The sequence below is a fragment of the Battus philenor genome, unplaced genomic scaffold, assembly GCF_028537555.1.
Source record: "Battus philenor isolate CCGP_79_NKW_IND1 unplaced genomic scaffold, ilBatPhil1.0.hap1 SCAF_29, whole genome shotgun sequence".
NCBI classification, from domain to species: Eukaryota; Metazoa; Arthropoda; class Insecta; order Lepidoptera; family Papilionidae; genus Battus; species Battus philenor.
The window spans coordinates 5650048-5672613 of NW_027181692.1; the positions used below are offsets into that span (position 1 = coordinate 5650048).

At 35.3% G+C, this 22566-nt stretch overlaps 2 protein-coding genes across 2 annotated transcripts; one reads left to right on the plus strand and one right to left on the minus strand.

Moving 5' to 3' along the window:
- The first annotated feature begins 217 nt into the window (after positions 1 to 217).
- U4-U6-60K (U4-U6 small nuclear riboprotein factor 60K) lies at positions 218 to 15572 on the plus strand. Its single transcript, XM_068769866.1, has 14 exons — positions 218 to 546; positions 1288 to 1397; positions 2146 to 2240; positions 2719 to 2877; positions 3026 to 3131; positions 3703 to 3773; positions 4795 to 4924; positions 5868 to 6004; positions 8225 to 8355; positions 9665 to 9749; positions 11180 to 11321; positions 12202 to 12271; positions 14693 to 14814; positions 15469 to 15572. Exons 1-14 carry the CDS (start codon positions 384 to 386, stop codon positions 15559 to 15561), a joined length of 1614 nt encoding a protein of 537 aa, XP_068625967.1. The 5' UTR covers positions 218 to 383; the 3' UTR covers positions 15562 to 15572.
- Positions 15573 to 16225: 653 nt separating this feature from the next.
- Positions 16226 to 21858, minus strand: LOC137926130 (uncharacterized). The gene is made up of 4 exons (XM_068769660.1): positions 21783 to 21858; positions 19499 to 19999; positions 17310 to 17897; positions 16226 to 16374 (listed from the first exon to the last, which is right to left on the minus strand). The coding sequence occupies exons 1-4, from the start codon at positions 21856 to 21858 to the stop codon at positions 16226 to 16228; spliced, it is 1314 nt and encodes a 437-aa protein (XP_068625761.1).
- Positions 21859 to 22566: the final 708 nt, after the last annotated feature.

The following is a 22566-nucleotide window of genomic DNA, read 5'->3' on the forward strand; positions in this document are numbered from 1 at the left end:
AAGTTATAACGTTCCAATTCACGTTTTTAACTTCAATTAATTTACGTTTTAATACAGTACAAAAATAATTAAAAATGACCTCTTAGTTGAAAAATTTGATCCTATAATTATTTTTTACCATAAAATTTTAATTTGATATATTTTACTATTATTTTTGTTCAGATAATAAACCACTACACAACCTTAAACATGTATTATGCGTGAAAACAGTCGTGACTAAAGTTTGTTTGGAAGTTTTAATAAACAATTGATGTTGACTGTAATAACTTTATTACTAGGAATTATTATTGTTATTAAAAACACATTTAAGTAAAAAGATCATAAAATTGACTAGATACATACGCTATTGTAATTTTATTGAAATAAACAAATATAACCTCGAAATGTCGGACGATGAAGAAGTCGTAGTGAAGAAGGGAAAGCAAGTGCACTATGGGTCTCTTGAGGAACAGGAGAAGGCGCGGCTGGCGGCGTTGGCCGCAGCTGCTAGGGAAGGAGTTGATGATACCGGTGGACAGGAGCTTGGAGACATTCAGATATCCAGCGGTAAGGCACTTGGTGGCGAAATAGATCACATACACATTATACTACCTCATAATTCTCATTTCTACTTTTCTGTTCTACCTCAGTTTTTAACATATTTTTATCTTTAAACAACAAAAAAAGAGTCAGAATATTATTTTCTTCACACATACTTCAGTATAATCCTGTTTTTGGGTACATTGTATTTCTATGAATTTACTATTCATAAAAATGGGTAAAAATAGAAAAACAATGGCAGTTGAACCTAGAATAATATATACATCCCTTTGAACCTTTTATAATCAATCACCCTGTATTAATAAATACTCTACATTATAATAGCATTTCTTTATTAATGTCTAATGGATTCAAGCGTTATTTTGCGTAAGTCCATCCTAAGAAAGAAAAGGACCAATACATATTTACTTCCGCAATGCAGCAGTGGTCATGCAATAAAGTGCACCGCCCGCCAGCCTGCTGATAAATAACACAGATACTGTGTTGGGCACTAATCGGTATAACGTTACTGCTGAGGAAGCCCTGTGGAGGGGTGAAACACTTGTTGAGTGATTTAACGGTGGTAGTTGTGTAGTTTACATTGTTTGCTGCATGCACATTTATCAGCGGACTGGTGCACGGTGCACTGTATTGCACAACTACTGCTGCATTGCTGAAGTAGCTATGTATTGGTCCTTTTCTTACTCTTTATTAATGCTTTTGCATAAAAGTTTATAGCGATAATAATTTTTGCTAAATAATTTCCAGAGTATATGGAGCTTGAAGAGGAAATGTCAAAAGATAAGAAGGCGTTACTTGAAGAGTTTGAAAGAAGAAGGAAAGCGAGGCAGCTCAATGTGTCAACTGATGATGATGAGGTAACAATTTAATATATCATTGCATGGTAATAAGTGATGTAATTAAGCATAACAAAACTGTAATGTGAAATGTGGTGAGGAATGGGAGGCAGAGTGTGAATGTAATGTAAATGAATGCTGTGATAATGAGAAAAATAAGAAATGAAAGAAGGAAGAAAGAGAGAAATAGTGAAGGATGAAAGACCCATTTAGTATACAAATTTACAATGCAGGATTTTCAATCATTTCAATCATATAGGGAGTGGCCACCTATCTCTATTATCCAATGCATGCTAAGCCTGATACTCAGAATAATATATAATGTCTCATGGTAAATAACCAACTCTGAAATTGTCAAACACCTAAAGCTGGCAATAGTCACAGAAGGGACCAGAGCATTGGCTAAATCCTACCAAAGATAGATTGTTAACTATCTAAATCAGCCAGCTGCCCAAATTTGTACATCAAATCATGCCAAACGCCTGAAGAGGCTTGGCATACTGAAGCTGCATGAACAAACATGCCTCTATGAAAGGGGAATAGCTTAGCTGAAAGCCACCCTCATCCTGAGATATGTCACAAAAAATGTTTGCTTATATATATACCAGACTGATTGTGAATAAGCCAAAAAACATATTTATTGCTTTTGCTGTTAATAATCAATTCAATGTTGATTTTTCTTTCATTGATAGTTCATACCTAAGACAACACAACATCTGTCAGATCAGTACACAAGGCTAAGGAATTTATGAATTGTTTTACTTTAAAGGTGCGGAGAAGTCTCCGCCAGCTGGGGGAACCAGTCTGTTTGTTCGGAGAAGGACCAGCCGAGAGAAGAGTGCGGTTGAGGGATCTACTCAGCTAGTAACTATAATCATTTATTTATTACATTATATACTGTATAATATTTATACAATATAATAATGAAATTCTAATATGATAAATAAAAGGTGATGAAATGGGTGTAAAAGGGGTGAATGTATAGCTCTTTTGCTGACAATTATTTTATGGTATACCCTATACAAAAATGAATGGTTTCAAAAATAATATATAACATAATGATAATACAGTAATAGAAAGCGTTTTTAAAATTTGTACTGCTACATATTAAAATTAATTATTGTTTACTAACTGTCGCTGCAGCCTTTGTACTGCAAGATATTGGTCTGTCACATTTGAAATAAATTTATGTTCGGTCGTCAGAAGGTGATGGGTGAAGGCCGCTTCCATCTGGTCCTATTTGAAATATATGAGCGAAGCCTTTCCAGTTGTGGACCTCCTCCTACTTCAATAATGATGAATGGATGCCTTGTATGTAATAACCTTGCTTGTTCTGCTACAGTCTCGGCGAAGATGCTATTCACAAGAAACTAGAGGAAGAAGAGGCGCGAATAGAGAGGGACAGGGGGCGGGAGGGAACATGGTATCACGAAGGACCTCCTGAACTCAGGGACGCCAGGATCTGGATCGCGAGGTATTCACTTCCGCGTGCTAAACAAAGGTAAGTAATTTTTCTAAACAGAATTCTTGTAACCCGTCTTATTAAGACCTGGCTTACACTGATGTCAAAGACAATAAGTTTTAATGATTTGTTACTAATGAAGATAAAAAAACAACTATAGTTGGTTTTGATCCTCTGTTGCCCCCAGATTGATGAAAGCGCGTGAAGAATTGAAACTGGCTGGCAGTGTCCGTGCAGCAGCCAAGCAGGAGTCCCAAAGGAAGGCATCTGCTATGTCAATATACTGCAGTCAGGTGAGTTCAGTTCATCTGTTTCTAATGATAGAACTTAGAACTTCAATTTCAATCATAGCTTGGCCAAGATCATGTAATTTTGTTGATTACAACGCTCAACCAATTTGACAGAGTTTCGAAAAATATTACTTTAACACCGCATAGATGTTTAAAAGCTTGTACTTTTTATGTTGAGATCATGATTGTATTTTTTTATACAATACTTAGGGTTTTTAATGAAAAAGATAATATATACAACTCATTTATTCAACTTTGGAACTTTTAAAAGAACCCATTTTATTTATTAGTTTTTTTAATTTATTTATTTTTCGACTCCACTGCTTTGCAAGGTGTTGCTGCTTTGCATGCGCATTTATCAGCTGGCTGGCCGGCAGTGCACTTTATTGCACTACTACCACTGCATGTGCGGAAGTTGCTGAATATTGGTCCTTTACTTTGTTAGTTTTATTATTAACATCGTGCGTTTTACAAGGTGTTTAGAAATAGGTGTGAAAGCTTTTTCCTGATAAATGAGCGAAACAATCACCTTGAACTCTCGCAGAAATAAATTTGCTCTTTTGGATTATTCCAGATCGGCGACACCAGACCCATCAGCTTCTGTCGCTTCAGTGTTGACAGCCAAATGTTAATAACTTCGAGCTGGTGAGTAAACTTAGAACTGGTGCAGTGATGACCAGCCAGTCGAGGCCGTTTTGAAATTTTAAGATACTGAGTATCTCGGTATTCTCAGTGAAAGACAGAAGATGCTTTTGGGTTTTACCATTTATTAATACAGTATGTTCAGAAAGCCATCCAAACAGCGATCACTATTATTTTAATATAAGAATGAAAACTGAACTGGTAACTCCAAGTTTTATTCCATGAAGGTGATTCATTCTTTTTTTGTATCCCTATCTGGTTTTGGGATAGAATTTTTATTCCTCTTTTTAATTTTTTCCCACATCCAATGATTTTCATTCATTCTTTTCCAGACTAATTTCCATTCATTCATCGCCTTACTTCTTTCGCCTTGTTGCTCAAATTTGACAAAATTATGACATGTGGCTTACCCGACCTATATTTGTTTTATAAATGTATTCCCTTCTATAATAAAATTCCTGATATAAGTTTATATCCGCGAATAAAATAAATAAAGTCAATATCAAGACAAAATTGATTAGTAAAGCATATTATTGTATTGTACATTATATAGGGATTAACTTGTCTGGGATTGGTATAATGCATTCACATGATAAATAGAAGAAGATTTATAACATATAGAAATTGTTAGTCTTTAAAAGAGTAACTATACAGTTTCTTAACAGATTCTTCTCTAAGAATCAACATTCCGAACCTGGCAGAAGTCTATATATAAATATATATTTAGATGCACGTTATATTGATGTGTTGAATTTTCGTAGGCGCTCGGAAAAAGCCTATTCGAAAGAAGGTATCTGCACAGCAGAAGTATTAAGACTTACCACCAGAAGCCTGGACTCTTGTTCCTATTGGAACTCTCACCTTAAAGAGTACTGCTGTCAGAAACGCGCTCAGGCAGGTGTAATGTACCCAATGGTATAACCAAACGGTTGGAAACTTTAAAGGCAGTACAGTCAACAAATTAGGAATAGGTTAAAGAGGATATACTTGTTGGAATATGTAGTGACAATGCTTGGTACTTCAGGTCGGGGCTGATCAAGGTGTGGTCGGTTCCAGACTGCACTCCGCTGCAGGTCCTCAAGGGTCACACCTGTAACGTCAGCTCTGCAGTGTTCCATCCGCAGGCAGTGTTGCCGTCTCACTTTCAGGACAAGGTGAGAAAAATTACCACTTTGGTAATATTTGGCTACAAAACTATGATTGTATTAATATCTTTGATTTCTGCCTACCCTTTGATGCAGCCTCCTTGGCAATGTTCATTGTTTGCACATGGTGATCTTTCTACAGTTGTGAGCTACCATTATTTTTAGCTTATATACCTTCACAGTATTGTCTTCTTCTATTTCATTTGACATCTCATGGATTCGGTTATCCCCCTTCTTCTTTTCGATATTTATTACATTTGCCCTATTTCCGTCTTCCTCATTTTTGATGTTTTTAGTGTTATATATATTATATTATCTGTTTTACAACCATCTTTCATTTCCTTGTTTCATACATATTTCTGTCTTTGACTTCTTTGATTCCTTCTTGGATACTGTTTCGTTGTACTTATAACTCCTTTCATTTTCTTATTTCAAATATTATTCTTCTCTTGGATACCGCTCCGTCACAATCTTTCTTTATTTCTATATTTCGCACATCATTTCTGCCTTGCTCGACTTCTTTAACTTCGGTGAACTGTTTAATTTTGGAAAGCGTTTTGTTGTCATTAGGATATTGTCCCTTGATATATCTTGGAGCATAGAATTGGCCATAGTACTTTTCAATGTTTTATGTGTTGAGGCAATTTCTACGGTAGTGCTTTTGTTTAGAACTAGTTTTGTTGAAGTTAGATAGGAAAGTATGTAAGGTTTAAATGCTTTCCCTTACATTGACATGGTCTAAACTTCATCATCATAATTTCAGCTGTTAAACTTCTACTGCTGGACTGCTGATCTTTGCCTTTGGATTGCATTAACATACCGGTTGGAGGTAGACCAGGTCTGTCTTCGTGGATAGATGTCCTAAGATGTATTTGATGGTCCAAAGAAACTAAGCCAATTGACATAATGGTCCACAATGTAAAGTTTTATTAATAAAATTAATTTATTTTAGATAAATAGTACCAAAGAAGGCAAGGATGGTAAGGATGGCATAGATCTGGAGTCCATGGAGTGCGAGGATGGATCAGGGACATGTGCGATGGCGTCCTGCGCTTACGATGGCAGTGTGCATCTCTGGAGCTTCTCCAGGTAGGCTTTCGTCAGTTAAAGATCTATAATGTGAACGTGAAGTAGATACCATAGTTCAATCTGTCACCATAATTATCATTTCAGTCATAGGACATCCGATCGACATAAGTCTTCATAATAGATTTCCAACAGCACCTGTTAGTAGCGGTCTGCATTCAAGATCTTTCAATGACTTTAACAAGATAATATATATGCTTTTACAATAAGCTACTATGTGATACTTATTAAAATTCCCTAGACAAAGCAGATTCCTATCCAGTCTGTGTTGGTTAGTGATGGTTGATATAAAGATTTTCAGTTCAATTCGCGTCAGTGATATGTGAGCGATGATCGCAACTTGCGAGGGTTTTCGTTTCGTTCTTACAGGCCGTTGGGCAGTGCTGTCAAACTAAATCTCATATTAATTGACCCGTGTGGTCTAACTTTTCCATATCAAGTTGGTTTTTGAAAAATTTAAGAAGTTAGAAAAACAACAGTTACCATACAAAGATATTTATTTAAAAACCAAACATTAATGATGTCTCAAATTCACTTTTGTTATAATCATGTAACATTTGAGTAAAAGATAGAGGCATATAAGCATAAAAACAATTAAGTAAATTTAAAACATATTTATGATTTTTAATATGCCTAAAGGGAAACTTTAGTGACAGTCAGCATTGACAGCATTGGCAGAGATCGTGTTAACGGTTATTATATTGTAAATTACACTTTGGTAAAGATGTGTTCACCTTTAGATTGCCGAGTCTTCTCAGATCTATGGCATTTGATTCGAACAATTGGTACACACATCTTTACTTTTACAGTAAATCTAATTGATCGTATTTTGATTAAAGAATTTTTGTATTTTAATCTGTGGTATTTTATTGTCAATGAATTTATTGTCGTAATTACCTTTAACTGGTTGAAGGTAATTCTATGCAAGAACGCACGAATACTTCTGCACATATTTTGACTTGTTGTTAAATAAAACACTCTCATTTAGACAAATATCAATCAATTTTAAGATTTATTTTAATACGATGGTTTCAAGTAGTGCTGTGGTAAAAATAAAGAGGTATAAAGTACCTGTGAGGTCAGAATGTGCTCACTCTCATGGTGGAATAAAGCCAAATTGAAACTTGCAGCGCAAAAGCGCTGCTTCGCGGTTTTTGAGATAAAAGAACGCAGCGCTATTGTGCCGTGTTCAGCTGTCATCCTATGGTTAAAATGATGATGATGACAATACTTATCTATGTGAGCTTGTTTTTTTTATGGCCCCCACTATTGGGAGCCTCTCGTACCCCCTATCTTGTGTGGGACAGGGACTATTCAACATTATTAATTTTTTCATATTTTTTTTTATTTTCATCATCGTATCGGTCTTTCGTTCTTTTCATTCTTGCCACAATTCTTCTGTCTTTCCCTTTCGCTCTGTAACGCCTTTCATACATCCCTCATTACTCTTTTACATTTTTATTATTTTATTTCTATATAGGATTATTACTATATCACTTGGTTTTACATTTTTTTTTATTTTTGTTGTTTACATTTATATTAGCTTTTATTTCTATCTATTACTATACTTATTATTTTTCTATAGAGTAGGAGAAACTCTTCTTTGGTTTTTTCTTCTCTTATCAGGGAGGCTATTGATTCCTCCTAGTGACTCCGGTTCGACTTCGAGTGCCGGTCTGGTGTGAAAAGGTGTAGGGGGACCTAACTCCAGCTGTCGTCCAGTGTAACAGTATTTTGTAAAGTTGATGACGATAGTATTAGCCAACAGTGAAGCTCTGCTAGCGTCGCTGGAGGTAGTTCTAAATAATGTGTCTGATATAGCACAGCGGATGTGAAGATTTGGCAATGGGCAGAGCTAAATAGAGCGCAAACTAGATGACCAGGTATTTAATGGAATTAGGCGTTACCTCGCGGAAGTCCATCCTAAGTAAGAAAAGGACCAATATTTAGCCACTTTCGCACATGCAGTGGTAGTCGTGCAATGAAATGCACCGCCCGCCAGCCCGCTGATAAATGCGTATGCGGCAAACAATGCGAATCACACAACCGCCACCACCCTCCACGGGGCATCTTCAGGAGTTAACTCCTGTGGCTAAATATTGGTCCTTTTCTTACTTAGATGACCAGGTCACTTTGTAGAAGAGGTTATTGGAGTCCTGGTTCCAGCTGTCCTCTAGTGTAACGGTATTTGGCAATAGTTGTAACCATAGCACTGTCCAACAGCGAATCACCGATAGCGTCGCTGGAGGGACATAAACCGGCGCGAGTTGCGAGGGCGGAGTTCCATCCGTCCGGCAGATTTCTCGCCACAACAGTCTTCGATCACTCCTGGCGTTTATGGGACCTTGAAACTGGTGAGAATCTTCCAAATACTTTACTAGGATTTTAAGTGACAACATAGGTTGGTAATGAATTATTCTATCGCATTAACCTTTTAAGTGCCATCATTAGGCACCTAGCAACTGGATCACGGGATGGTATACGATTTGCAGTATGTTTTAGAAGCGGTTAACATGGGTGCCAATGAGACCGCGGGCGGCCTCACTTTTTATATAAAATTTACATTAGAATATGTATAAAGAAACCTTTGTTTGTATTGAATTCCACAATTTATTCATATATCAAAGCTGGCTTTGAAAACCTATCGCGTTTTCTGTGTTACAAAAACGTGACCCGCCGGCGACCTCATGGCACACCGAGTACTCTGTTGCCTTTAAGTGCCATGAAGGTCGCCGGCGGTCTCAGTACATAATGATATACATAATGTGTTATATTCATTCCTAGAATGTGAAGATCCCAAATTTTCACATAAGGAAAGCCTACACTTGATATTTCCATTTGGCACCAGGGGTAGTCATGGCCAAAACAGCTTGGCAGTTAGAAGGTTAAAGATATAAAAGTGACTACAAAAAATCCTGGCCGAATTCTCTAGTTCGAGAAATTGCTTGTCTGAAATGACAGTAGGGGGGGGGGGGGGTTACATCGTCGCAACCGATTGCCGTTGCCAAGATACTTTGAAGTGGCGACTACGTGTCGGTAGATGCGGCATGATTAGACCCTCCACTGGATAGACCCGTGATTCCCAAAGTGGTCTATATCGACCCCTAGGGGTTTATGACAACCTGCAAAGGGTCTACGTCAGCGAAAACAAATTTGGAGGTCCATGAAATGAAAATGGGGGTCCACGATAGTGGATCTCAACACATACACTGATAGTACCTATTTACTTACATCATACTATCTTATAATATCAAAACATTTACATTATTTATAAAAGTACCTATGAAGTAAAAAATTATTAATATGTTAAGTATATTTTAAATTTAAGATACAAAATTTTATTTTGAGTAGTTAATAAATGTATAAATAAACATGTGTTTTTACTTTAAGTTTTTAACACTAAACTTCATTACAGTTAGAAATTAACAGGAAATCAATGTCAGGTAAGTAGGGGATCTACCCAACACGGAAAAAGGTGGCAAGGGGTCTATGACACAAAACAGTTTGGGGAACTCTGGTATAGACGAAGTATTCAGGCTCGCGGGAAGTTGCGTGATGAAATGCAATCAGTCCTTGCAGTGGGCATCCTGATATAAAGGAATGATAAAGTAAAAACATGTGTGTGATCTTATAATTATGGAATCCATTTTCGTGTACCCACAGCGACGGAAGTCCTCCACCAGGAGGGCCACGCAAAACCAGTGTACAGTATCGCTTTTCAAGGAGATGGCTCTCTCGCAGTCACCGGGTGAGATTTTTTAATATACAAAGAGCAATATAATTAATATAAAAAGGCAAAGGAATGTAAGGCTCCGTTGTAGTATCTTGTTTATCAGCAATTGTGTACAATATTGCAATCTATAGATATCATTATCATGATTCCAGCTGTAAGACGTCTACAGTTGGTTGTATACATTAAGACCGGTTGGAATCCTGTGTCCAGCGGCTTTCGGCTATCTAAACAAGATCGCTTCTCCATCATCCGAGTGGACGTGTATATATATATATATATATATATCGACAACGACATGACATAATACGATTCTTTTAAGGGTGGTGGTGCTAAAGTAATGTCATCATGTGTACAGGCCCAAATTTTTACAAATGGCTCCAAATGTCTTGTGCTTTGACATAACGGTGTAGATATATAGATATACTATGTCGCTTGTTGAAAACTAACTCTATATATATCCAAAAATTAAGTCACTTTTACATTATGACATAAAAAGTTCAAATAACTTATTTGTTTTATAAAACACAGACTCTGCCAATAGACATATGACTATATTTCAGAGAACGTTCACATGAAGATATTTGAAAATTAACTGTTCTAACTTTAAGTTATAAAAGGAATTGTTAATACAATCACTTTTCTCCAATCTTTATAAAATTAGTACAGTATCCGGCGATAAATATTGCACATCGACTTTTGGAAAGAGACCATCGGCTAATTTCGACTTCGTAGAGCGTTATCTCTGTCGCACACTACTTATGTGACGTTTTGTCAGTCGTGAGATTGTCTCTTTCTAAAGGTCGATGTGCAATATTTATCGTTGGGAACTGTAACTCTTGTGGTTACATTCTCATGTAATTTAAAGAATTTTATAAAATTAATTTGTTTATCATAGAAAAATTCTAGACATAACACACCAGCCTCTCCTATGGATTTACAATTGGAACGATTGGAAGCTGACCTTCCAACATCTTTTGACCTTGAAGAATGTTCCATATCAATCTTTTGGGTGGACGTCCGATTCTTTCCAAACCTTTAAACTCCAGCGGCTATTTGTTTTCTTGTCTGTAATAAAAAATATAATAATAATATCTAATAGAATCAGGCGTTACCTCGCGGAAGTCCATCCTAACTAAGAGAGGATCTAATATCTGGCTACTTCCGCTAAGCAGCAGTACTCATGCAATAAATTGCGAAGCCCGCCCGCCCATCGAGTCGGTGTTTGGCACTGGTATAACATCTGATGATGCCCCGTGGAGGGGTGAAACACGTGTAGAGTAGTTTGACGGTGGTAGTTGTGTTTCTCATTGTTAACCTCACACACATTTATCAGCGGCGCAATTCAGTACATGACTACTGCTGCATAGCGGAAGTAGCTAGTATATTACTTCCTTTCTTAGATAATAATAATAATTATTAAACATTTATATCTTTAATATGATTAGGGGTATGGACGCGTTTGGACGAGTGTGGGACGTGCGAACGGGGCGATGCGTGATGTTCCTGGAAGGTCATCTGGGTCCAGTGCTGGGAGCGGACTGGGCTCCAGCTGGCCATCGCCTTGTCACCGCCGCCGCGGACCACCAGGTCAATTAATTAAAATATCAAAAATATTCTTTATACAAATAGACTGTTACAAGCATCTTCAGCCAATCCTCAAGGAAGCAATCACCAGCTCGGAAGGCAGTTCTGCTGAAGCCGGCGAAAGACTCAACAGTTGCTCTTTACAAATATAATTTTATATAGAGTGCGCGACAATAATTAGCTTTCGAGTTAAGAGATTTGAAGGACAGGGCAGTTTGGGGTGTACATACATACATTACTATGCACACCTACATATATACAAACATACTTATGTATAAATAAATATACATATATACACAGTAAGAAAAGGACCAATATTTAGCCACTTCCGCACACGCAGTGGCAGTCGTGCAACGAAATGCACCGCCCGCCAGCCCGCTGATAAATGCGTATTCGGCAAACAATGCGAATCACACAACTGCCACCATCAAATCATTAAACACGTGTTTCACCCCTCCACGGGGCATCTTCAGGAGTTATGTTACACCGATTAGTGCCAAACACAGAGTCCATATATACAAAAATACTTATATATTCATATCTATATGTGTTGATTGGTGATAGGTGTTCAAAGATGTATAGTCTATATTGTTATTAGTATATGTTATTAGTATATATTGTCAGTAAAAAGGTTAAAGGCATATTTCTAATGTTTTCAATTACTTTGTATAAATAATCACTCTAAGATATGTTACATAATGTTTTTTTTTTCTATTAAAATGCGACAGGCCAAAAACTTCTGTCTGTACAAAGTTTACAGGATAGTAAACAATAATTATTTTTAAAATGTAGTAGTAAGAATTTTGAAATCGCATGTTATTCCTTTATTATTATTATTGTATAGAGATATATATTTATGTAATCTTTGTTGACATCTTTTCAGGCCAAGATCTGGGACCTGCGTAAACGAGCACCGATATACACAATACCAGCTCACACGCATCTTGTCAGTGGTGAGTATGGTGATGGAATTATTTATTTATTTAATATTCTTTATTGTACACGATAAGATACATAATATACAGAAAAGTACAATGGGCGGTCTTATCGCACAAGGCAATCTCTTACAGACAACCATAGTAAGGAAAAGATAAAAGTACTTATAAAGGGTAGTTCACATGTACAAAATTTATTATTTAGTACAAATTTGGAATTATCAGATTTTTATTTTCGTAATGGCAGAGTATTGTTTTAATCAGTATTTTATTTTATTGAGCTGTGGTAGAAGACTGGGACTTGTGATTGTAGGTCGTAGGTTCAATTTTTAGGATACAATCTTATATAATTCACAATTATTACATTAATTATATAGGATTTCCAATGCTCATTAACAAGTTTCCAGAGGATGGGCAGAAGCGTTCTCTGCATACCATAACACCACACTGTGCCAGCCAACCTGCCTAGCGTGGCGATTGTGGTGTATCCCGTACAGATATCTCCCTAAGTCTTGCAGTAGGCGTCTATGGGCTGGAATGAAGAAAGTTTTTTTATTGCCTGAAAAATATTTTTTTACAGGACACAGGACCCTTCCGCTCCGTGAACTCATTACCGATGAAGCTGTAAAAGCCTTAGGGCTAACATAGCCATAGCATTAACATCTTCAGAAACAATACTGATATAAATAATTAATAAAACGGACATAAGAGGCCATTTATTCCGAATTCATTGTGTCTGTATTTGCGGTATATTTATGGAACATATACCGCGCGAATAAAGAACTTTTATTTTATTTAAATAGTGTTTTATCACCATAGAGCCATAGAACCATCATAGAGGTGGATACAACACTATTTAAATACTAACTTCTCGTGCACTTAAATAAATAAATACTCTATGGTACATAATTCAAAAATCAATGCAATCAGAAATAATATACATTGTAATGATAATGTAGTAAAAAAAAAAGTTTTAAAAATTCGTATTACAACATATTAAAATTAATTATTGTTTACTATCTGTATGCAGACTTTGTACTGAAAGAAAATACACCTATCCCCCGATTTACACGGTACTTGTTTTACACATTTTCGCTTTTACACGGTTTTCCAAATAAGTTTTTTTGTTTTCATAACCGATTTTATTACCATCTCTCATAATATAAATATTTCTGCGTCAAACTTCAAATCGGCACAAATAACTTCGAGTGATGAAAGTGAATTCGAACCTTCGATACCGAAAAAAAGAATGAGAGTAATTTCTGACAGTGATAAAGGATAATAAAACACCTTTGGTTTTATTTTTTGTTCTTCTGTTTAATGTATTGTAATTAAATAAAAAACAGTGTTTCCGTTATATATTTAACTTGTCAATGCATTTTATTTTTATTTCTGTGTACACTTAAAATATTGAAAAAAAAATCTCAACTGTTAAATAGCAAAATTATGCATTTTTTGCAAGTTTTTCGATTTACACGGTTTTCTCAGGAACGTATCTACCGTGTAAATCGGGGGATGGGTGTATTGACATGTCGCAGAACAAGAAATAAATAAATAAATGTGATATATTTTGGATTGATCACTTTATATAGGTTGATTTGAAATTGGTGTAATTATTAATTACCGACATATGACCTGTACATTTATACTTTCAAAGTTTTTACACCTATAATCAATTACACTGCAGAGTTCAAAAAACTGGTGTCTGTCCAAATTTTGCTCTTCTAGTGTAATTCTCCTTACTGCTATCACAATAAATGTTTCAAAGAAGACAAATAGATGGTGAAATCAGTAAACGAGGGTTTTTTTCAATGCCTTTTCTATTGTGGACCTTTTCGTTCCCTTCTTATTTTTGAGACAGGGTTATGAGTATCTATTATTTTTTCATTTTACATTTTTATTTACACGCTCTATCATTAATTCTTTACATATTTTATCATTCACACGGAATTCATTTACATTTGATTTACAACATTACTTCCGATCCTTCGTCACTTTTTATATTTACTTACTTACTCCGCTGACTCAGTGACCCAAAGTGGGTCTTGGCCTCCGAAGCGAGAGACTTCCACTTTCCTCTATCTTGCGCCATCGTCTGCCTTCGGTTGACATTTAATTCTTACTTACTTACTACGTTACTTTTTATATTTATGTTTTTAATATAATTTCACACAGTGTAATAGGTTACTCTTTCTGGTTTTTTATGTAAGAATTTAGACATCTTCTTATTTTGTTTTGTTATATTACATCATTGACGATCATACGACTAAACCGCAGGAAAAATGTGGCGGCTCTCATCATCTAGTAAACGAGATTATGTTAAAACCCTATTCTGATTTTGTCACAAATTCTTAAAAAGAAATAGGTGTAAAAGCCTTACTTTACTGAAAAATGAGCAATTTATAATCACCCTGTATAATCGAATCTGGCTATCTACAGATGTTCGGTACCAGCGAAGCCATGGACACTACCTGTTGACGTGTTCATACGACGCTACCGCCAAGTTGTGGTCAGACCCTGCCTGGCATCCTCTGCGAACTCTCTCTGGACATGACAATAAGGTGAGACTCTTTGCCTCTCACACCACCTATCACCTCTTTCTTTCTTGTAAATTAGCGAGCGCGAAAAGTAAATATAGTAGGAGTAAAAAATTAAAAAGTAAAGATGTGTTTACATGCAGTACATTTGTAGAGCAGTTAAATTTGTAAAGGTTTCGTATGTATCTTTGTATGGTATTATAATACAGAATTTTACAGTCAATGATAACTGTCAAATTTTGACAGCAAAGAGACGTGGTCTCCCACTGTGACCCACTGAAGCTTATACTTGCTCAACTATTTATGGAGGGGGCAATTCTCAGGACTCTTAATGAGATTGAATTAGGGGGAGGTAAGATCCGTAGACCAACGAAAATATTCGACGTAGACAAGCAGATTGGCAAGTTTGATTAGCAGAGAGCAGATCATATGGTGCGCAGAACAGATGGTTGCTTGGGTGGAAATCAAGGAGATGCAAGAGTTGCGCATGACTTCACCCTCCAAGATAGACAACCACAGTTCCATCCAGTGCTCTTTGAAAACTATGGAGGAAGCCTATCTCCAGTGGGCCTCCTTTGGCTGCATTGGTGATGATGATCTCTCTTCACTTTATACTATATGTGGTAATAGTTTACCAGGATAAGTAATTTTGTTTTATAAAAAATCTTCATATTCCAGGTGATGAGCTGCGATATATCCTTGGACAACAAGTACATAGCGACCTGTTCATACGACCGAACCTTCAAGCTCTGGGCACCAGATCTAGCTTAACAGCATTTTTGTGATACATTTATAAATATACTATCGTCTTTTATTTTCCTAACACATGAATCCCCAAAGGGGCGAAACCGGCCCATAGTTTATTTTAATTTGCGAAAGTGAAAAGATTTTTTAATTAGCAGTCTCAAATTCAATCTAAAGATGACCAGGTAGTGTATACAATCGATTAAGAGATTGAATATTTAAGTGTACATTCACCTTTTTTAAACTTTACATCAAAGGCCGATCATCCTGTTTACAAAATTAATCCCATTTTCCCTTAGTTACGCTATGACTTTAAAATGACTATTTTTTTCCTTATACTTAATGAATGTTTTGAACAAACTGGTAAATTCTCCATAACGAGGAAGTTCTTCCCTGTCGTCAAGACGGACTAGCGTGTGCTGCGTACAGTGGAGTTGGCCGTGTGTCAAGCTTAAATGTTCTTGGGGCACGGGGGATTTTGAGAGTAGCTGTAGTTAAAATTCAAGGAGAGTCCTAGGGACTCTTCTCCTGTGACCCAGTGGACCAGACCGTGGTGCACGCAATCACATGCTGTCCTGTACGTGGCTTAGAGTGGCTTGCGAAGTGGAAATGGGTCGGAGCATTGCTTGCAGCATCGCTTAACATTTGGTAAAGTAGGAGAGCCGCCGCACTTTCTTGCGGTTTTGTTGCGTTATGGTGGGTGATCTACGCCAGTGGTCTTGGTTCTGCGGATCTCATCATTTCTACATAGCATTGCCTTCTGCATTGCTTTCTGGGTTACCTTGAGCGTTATTGTATTGCCTGTCGTAAGCGACCACTTCTCGGATCCGTATATCATCACTGGCAACACAATGGTCAAAAACCTTCGACTACAATCATTGAGGTATTTAGGACGAAATACCGAAACATTTCGTAATATGGTAAAAGTGTGTTATTGAAATAACACATCTTTATTATATTATGAATTATTATCATTTTATAAATAAAAACTTTAAAAATTTCATTAATAAAATTTTATTAAAAATTGTATAGGTTCCTATCCATAACATAATATAAACTCACCAAAATTATACAATAACTATTGTTATTACATCGATGTTAAGTATTATTTATATCTCGTTCAATATCGATATAAAATAGAAAATTAAAAAAAAACCAGTGAAATGTGTTCACAATCGAAATCAGAGAAAATTTTTTATAATTGCTGTGTGAAGTCTTTATATACTTAAATAAAAAATAATATTTCTAAAGTATAATAAAAAACGTCATAATTTAAAATAAATTCTTTTGTAATATATAAATACTTAAAAATAGATCGAAAAAAATATTAAAAATGGCGGGAACTTTTGACATTTTAAATCTATTTTTGTTACTAGTCTCATTTGATCGATCTCGATTTTTAACTCAATCGTTATATAAAATCGATAAAAGATTTATTGTTAGCGTACAAATACAAGTTTATACAATTATATTTCTATATTTAGGATCTCAGAGGGAATAACAGATTGGAACGAGACGAGAATCAATACGAATTGACAAATAGGCTTTATATAATTTAAAACTACCTTGGAGTTACATAAAAATATCAATGAGTTGAGTTGTTATCGTAGAAAATTGTGTATAAAGGGATAATTTCTGAGACCATAGATTATAAAAAACTCGCAACATTTACTTTTTTAAAGTTACTTTTTTTCTATTAAATACATATTAATATAACTGATAAAATTAAATCTATTTGATAGGTACATCAATGTTCGATAGTTTAAAAATCATACATCTTCCTCGGAATATATCTCTCTTGATATTCTCCCAGTTTATAAGGCGATTGTTCACTATTGTTGCTCGTCTTTTGGGTGACGGTTCATCGGAAACCGGTGAAGATTCTTCGCGGACTCGTTTCCTAGAAGCTGGAATTTTTGCATAAGACCCTTCTTCTTCAGACGTGTCTTCAGATACTTCTACTGGAGACATCCTTGCATCTGCCTTTGTATTTTGTTCTAGAAATTCTTCTTTGAACGCAACATCATCTAGAATGGATCCACGGAATCGTTTAGGTGACGGTCTATCAGAATCAGATGAAGATTTTGACCTGGCTCGTTTTCTTAAAGCTGAAATTGAAGAGGAAGACCAGCTTCCTATTCTAGTATTTAGAATATCGCTAGATGAATCCGACAACTCTTTTTCAACAGATAAGTCTTCTGATATTTCTTCGGGAGACATCCTTGCATCTTCTGTTTTTCGTTCTAAAGTTTCTTCTCTAGACATTACAGCATCCGGAATGGATCCAAGGGAATGTGATCTTTCTGATTTCCTCCTCATGGTCTCAACCTGCGATAGATCTTTGAGGTCTGGAATGGTTGTGGCTGAAATTTAAAATACCAAAAATAACAAACAAAACTTGTGCAATGTGACCGTGGTATGAGGATTTTGTATTTTAAAAATTGCTCCACCGTTAGACTTTGTATTGTTCAAAATATTTTGACAGTCGTAGTTTAAAATTAAAATAACTTAATGAAACTTGTTTCACTGGTGAGCTCCTTAAAATCAAGAACTCGTATAAAAATGCGATTATTTATATATAAAATAAAAATTTGTGACTTTTAGCGGCTTGTTTTAGCGATACAGCAATAAAATAAAAGTCCTAAAATCTGGAAGTTTTTATTAGATTTGAACGCCGTCCATTTGGGCAACATGGCTACAAGGTTCCCTTCTATGTGCGTTTCGTTTGAAAATCGTAGTTAAGCTGTAATTATTAAGTAGTAATTGCAATAAGTGGTTTGTGGGAAACGCTTCCTATACACCTTATAGTGTGTACAGTGGGAGATGGTTAACCGGTGGGTCAAGTGGCCTATGCCTAACGATTTAATGACTTACAAAAATTAATATTTCTTACTACATCGTCAATACGTTGTTTTATTCTGAAACCATATTTTTGGAGAGAGTGCACAATATATTAACTATGTAAAAGAGGTAGGCATTCACCTCGTAAAAACTTTTACACCTATAACCAATCATCCTGTATAAATGTCGAAGTTAAGCGCCCTCCGCTCTCTGCTCCTTCACGACCATATTAACTACACATGTCAATAAGGCAAATAATTATTATTGACACTAAAACTACAGTTTACACGTTATAGTTTTGTATCATTTGACTCCAGCTTTAAACGCATTATCAAACCATATGATCATTGTATTATATTATCACCAGATCTCACTTAGAGTATCTATCCCCCGTTTGGAATCCACTGTATGCAGTCTACGAAAATAAAATTGAAAGAGAACAAAAAAAATTCCCTCGTATTCTGAACTACCGAATGCATTGCCCCCGGGATTCTTATAAAATGTTTTTAAACAGACCGAATGTTATCATCGAATGATCGACGTTCTCTAATGGACGCCACTACACTTAAAAATATTTGTGGTGACAATGTTAACTGTTCGGAACTGTTGTCCGAGGTAAACTTTCGAACTCCTTCAGCAAGAACGCGTTCTAGATCTCTTTTTTTATCAACGGCTAAGACAAATATCGGTCGGTAAACGTGCACCCTTATACAGAATGTGTGACCTCCACAATTCATATATTAGTGATATTGATATATTCTCGTGCTCTCTCCTATCTTTTAAAAGACAATTTCGTTCGAAATTATTGAGTACACTCAATACAATTCAAACCAATATATATATATATATATATATATATATATATATATATATATATATATAAACAAACATAATATAAATATATAAACCATAATCTTTGATCCCTGTTTAGTACTGTTTTTGTTTGTTTTGTCATTTTTTACTATAAATCATTAAATGTTCTTAGTGACATAGTTAAAAGGTAACAATAGTAACTAATTTTATATTTCTAGCCTTCTTAGTTTGTACTTTCTTACTGCCTTTTGTTACAATAAAGTAAAATAAAATAAAAAAAAATATATGTCTAATTCAGAAATTTCCTAACCTTGTCTCTCTACAAGACGTGCAAAGTACGGCGTAACTTTGTAGTCTTCGTTTGCCGAGAATCCTTTGTATCGAACCTTCGCAGCAGATATCGGGTTCTCTGCACTGTGCCTTGGACTATATCTTTCTAGATGATCATAGATTACGGAGGTAGCAGAAGTACGTAAAGGAGATAACGTTGCATCCTTATGTACTTCCGCTACCACCGTCTCTTGCCTCGGTGATGGGATGTCGTCTGATGTCACACTTTCTTCATCTGTTAATGATGTCCTCTCTCCATAAGCATCTACTCCATAATCACTGACGCTCCTCCGTCTGAATTGGGACCTCCAAAGGCGGATCATTTTTTCTTCCAACTCTTTGTAGAATTCCTCTGGTTCGTCGTGACGGTTTTTCTCCTTCTCAATAATAAGGTCTGGTAGGGGACTCTCAGATCTAACTTCAGGTTCTACAGGTGAACTGGTCTTCGATTCTTCGGTATCTTCTAGTACTGTAGACAGAACTGAAACAGTCACAAAAGAACATACGGTGAATATTTGTTACACACTAAAATGAAAAAGGTTTTAATTTCTTCATGATACACATGAGAGGACTTTGAAATCATCAGAGAATCTGAAATTAAAAATGCCGGCACATTCTTCTTCGTTTATGGAACTAGACCTATGCTTATTTATCCCTTAATACAATAAATACAATTAAAACCTCATTGGAACGTGACGGCTTGCTGTGATTCGTAATTATTGCGGTGTGATATGCAGAATGCGCCGGGTCTTTCATCCCTGTTTAGTAATGTTTTTATTTGTTTTGTCATTGTTTGACTATAAATCATTGAATGTTCTTAGTGAGATAGTTATAAGGTAACAATTGTAACCAATTTTATATTTACAAATTTCTAAGATTGTACTTTTTTACTGCCTTTTGTTACTGTTTATCACCAATAAAGTAAATAAAATAAAAGTTCTTTTCTTTTTCTTTCTGTTTCTTTATTCTTTCTGAGACAAGTGCGATCTAATTCAATTTGATGTTTTATTTATTATTGCATCATATTTATGAAATATATGTTAATGTATATTTGTTTGTATATATGTATGTTTGTACACGTTAACTACGCATTATTTATATTTCTACTATTTCCTTACCATAGTTGTCTGGATGAGATTGCCACGTGTGATAAGGCCGCACATTTAATTTTTTGTTTATTATTATGAAACTATATGTTTTCAAGAGTGTACAATAAAAAATGTTAAATAAAATAAATACATTGAAACACGCACACACATAATTACACAAAAAACTGCATTAAAAATAAATTATGATTAAAATTAACATTTATTATTGTAAATGCATTTTCATTTTAGAAGGTACAAATGATGTGTTACCAAAAGAAAATACCGTGCCGTAGATTACGGCTAAAGGCAAAATTCGACAAGATTCTCTGTTGTCAATTCTTATGAAGTGAAAACATGGAAAGTCATTCATCATTATTCCTCATCACTGCAGCCAAAGGACATCTACTGCTATATATTCCAATATGACGGGTTGAAAGCGATTTTCCAGCGTCATGCAGCTTACTTAACTTAAAGTCCTTCCACCTTGTGGGCTGGATGTCTTCGCTGAGCTTGCCAATTCTTGGTCTTCACTATAAAACTTTTCTTACCAGGCCTCGACTGAAAAGCGGAACTGCCGAAGACTGGAGGCCTGGTCTTTTATTTGACATAAAGGGTGGTGTGTGCTGATACTCAAAAATATTCAAAACAACAAAATATAAAAATTATCTCACCAGTAAAAAGTTTAATATTTGTACTTCTATTGCACTGAGGCAGGCAGAATTTTGTGGTAAATTTAGATCACCCAGAAGGCAATGGAGAGAGTTATGTTCGGAGTTTCGTTATGCTAGAAATGCTCCTCATTTCTTCTGGAGAACCGTGGTCATTGACGTTGGTCTAATAATTGCTCTTCCGAAGTGGCATTGAGCGATACACATCACACTTGCGACCGATAGACGTTGGAACAGAATGGTTATCGAGTACTGACCCACTAGGTTGACCAAATACATATTTAATGTCGTGGGATGTAGCAGGATGCCGGCAACGCAAGACTGGATTTCGTGGTGATCTTCGAGGCAGTTCTATGTCTTGCAGTTCTATGTCTTGCAGTGAACGTCTTTAAGAGCATGAAATTTAGATTTAACAAAGGCATTTAATTAAAATTTGTTATAACCCAATGAAGAAGAGTTTAAGCAATAAAACTGATTTTAACTGTAACAAATATAAAATAAAACTCACCATTCAAATCTCTAAAATAGCTTTGCACAAGAAAGTACTTTTTTTGTGCCCATTCCAAATCTTCGATGTCATACATTTCACCAAAAAACAAAAACTTAAGACTTTCTGACGAGGAACATAAAAAAAAACTACAATAAACAACTGTCAACTGACACTCATTATTGTGAAGGTATTTTAATAAGAAACATATAAATCTTTTAAATATATAAAACTACCCGCATGTAATCGAAAAATGTTAATACGTAATTTGAACTATAAAATTAAAAAAAAAAAACTAAAAATCATGCGTTCATTTTAAGTTCACGTCATAATTAAAAAAAAAAAAACAATTATACTAACATTTCCTAATGCTTTGTGTTCTAAAAGTTTTTATTGATAAATAGTTTGACAGTTCACGCGCTATCAAAACAGCTGCATTTGACAGTGTTAATAAATAGATCAAAAACATTTTTTTTTCATTCTTAATAAATAATAAACAATAGTTAGTTTTAATATGTAGTAATACGAATTTTGAAAATGCTTTTTTTTCTATGTTATCATTATACTATTTACATATATCTGAACGTATTTGTTCCATTTATAGCTTTTACATTTATGCAAACTGTTTTAAATGTCCGCAAGTTTCAGTGTATAAAAAATAAATAAATCTTGAAAACGTTTTATTATTAATTTTCAATTATTTGTTTTTCGTGTAAAAGTAATTTTACATTCAAAGTTTAGATTAATCGTCAATTAGAAATATGGAGACATTGCGTGTCGTGCTGATAGCCGTTGGGATCAATTG

Bases quoted from the DNA above. Each gene is read 5' to 3' on its own strand.
- U4-U6-60K (XM_068769866.1), top strand. From the start codon at position 384: ATGTCGGACGATGAAGAAGTCGTAGTGAAGAAGGGAAAGCAAGTGCAC. The intron at 2,878-3,025 runs GTAAGTAATTTT...TGTTGCCCCCAG, and splicing joins CTTCCGCGTGCTAAACAAAG to ATTGATGAAAGCGCGTGAAG. The intron at 3,774-4,794 runs GTGAGTAAACTT...TTGGTACTTCAG, and splicing joins ATGTTAATAACTTCGAGCTG to GTCGGGGCTGATCAAGGTGT.
- LOC137926130 (XM_068769660.1), bottom strand. From the start codon at position 21,858: ATGTATGACATCGAAGATTTGGAATGGGCACAAAAAAAGTACTTTCTT. The intron at 17,898-19,498 runs GTTAGGAAATTT...TTTAAATTTCAG, and splicing joins ACGTCTTGTAGAGAGACAAG to CCACAACCATTCCAGACCTC. The intron at 16,375-17,309 runs GTATGATTTTTA...TTGTGTTGCCAG, and splicing joins AGATATATTCCGAGGAAGAT to TGATGATATACGGATCCGAG.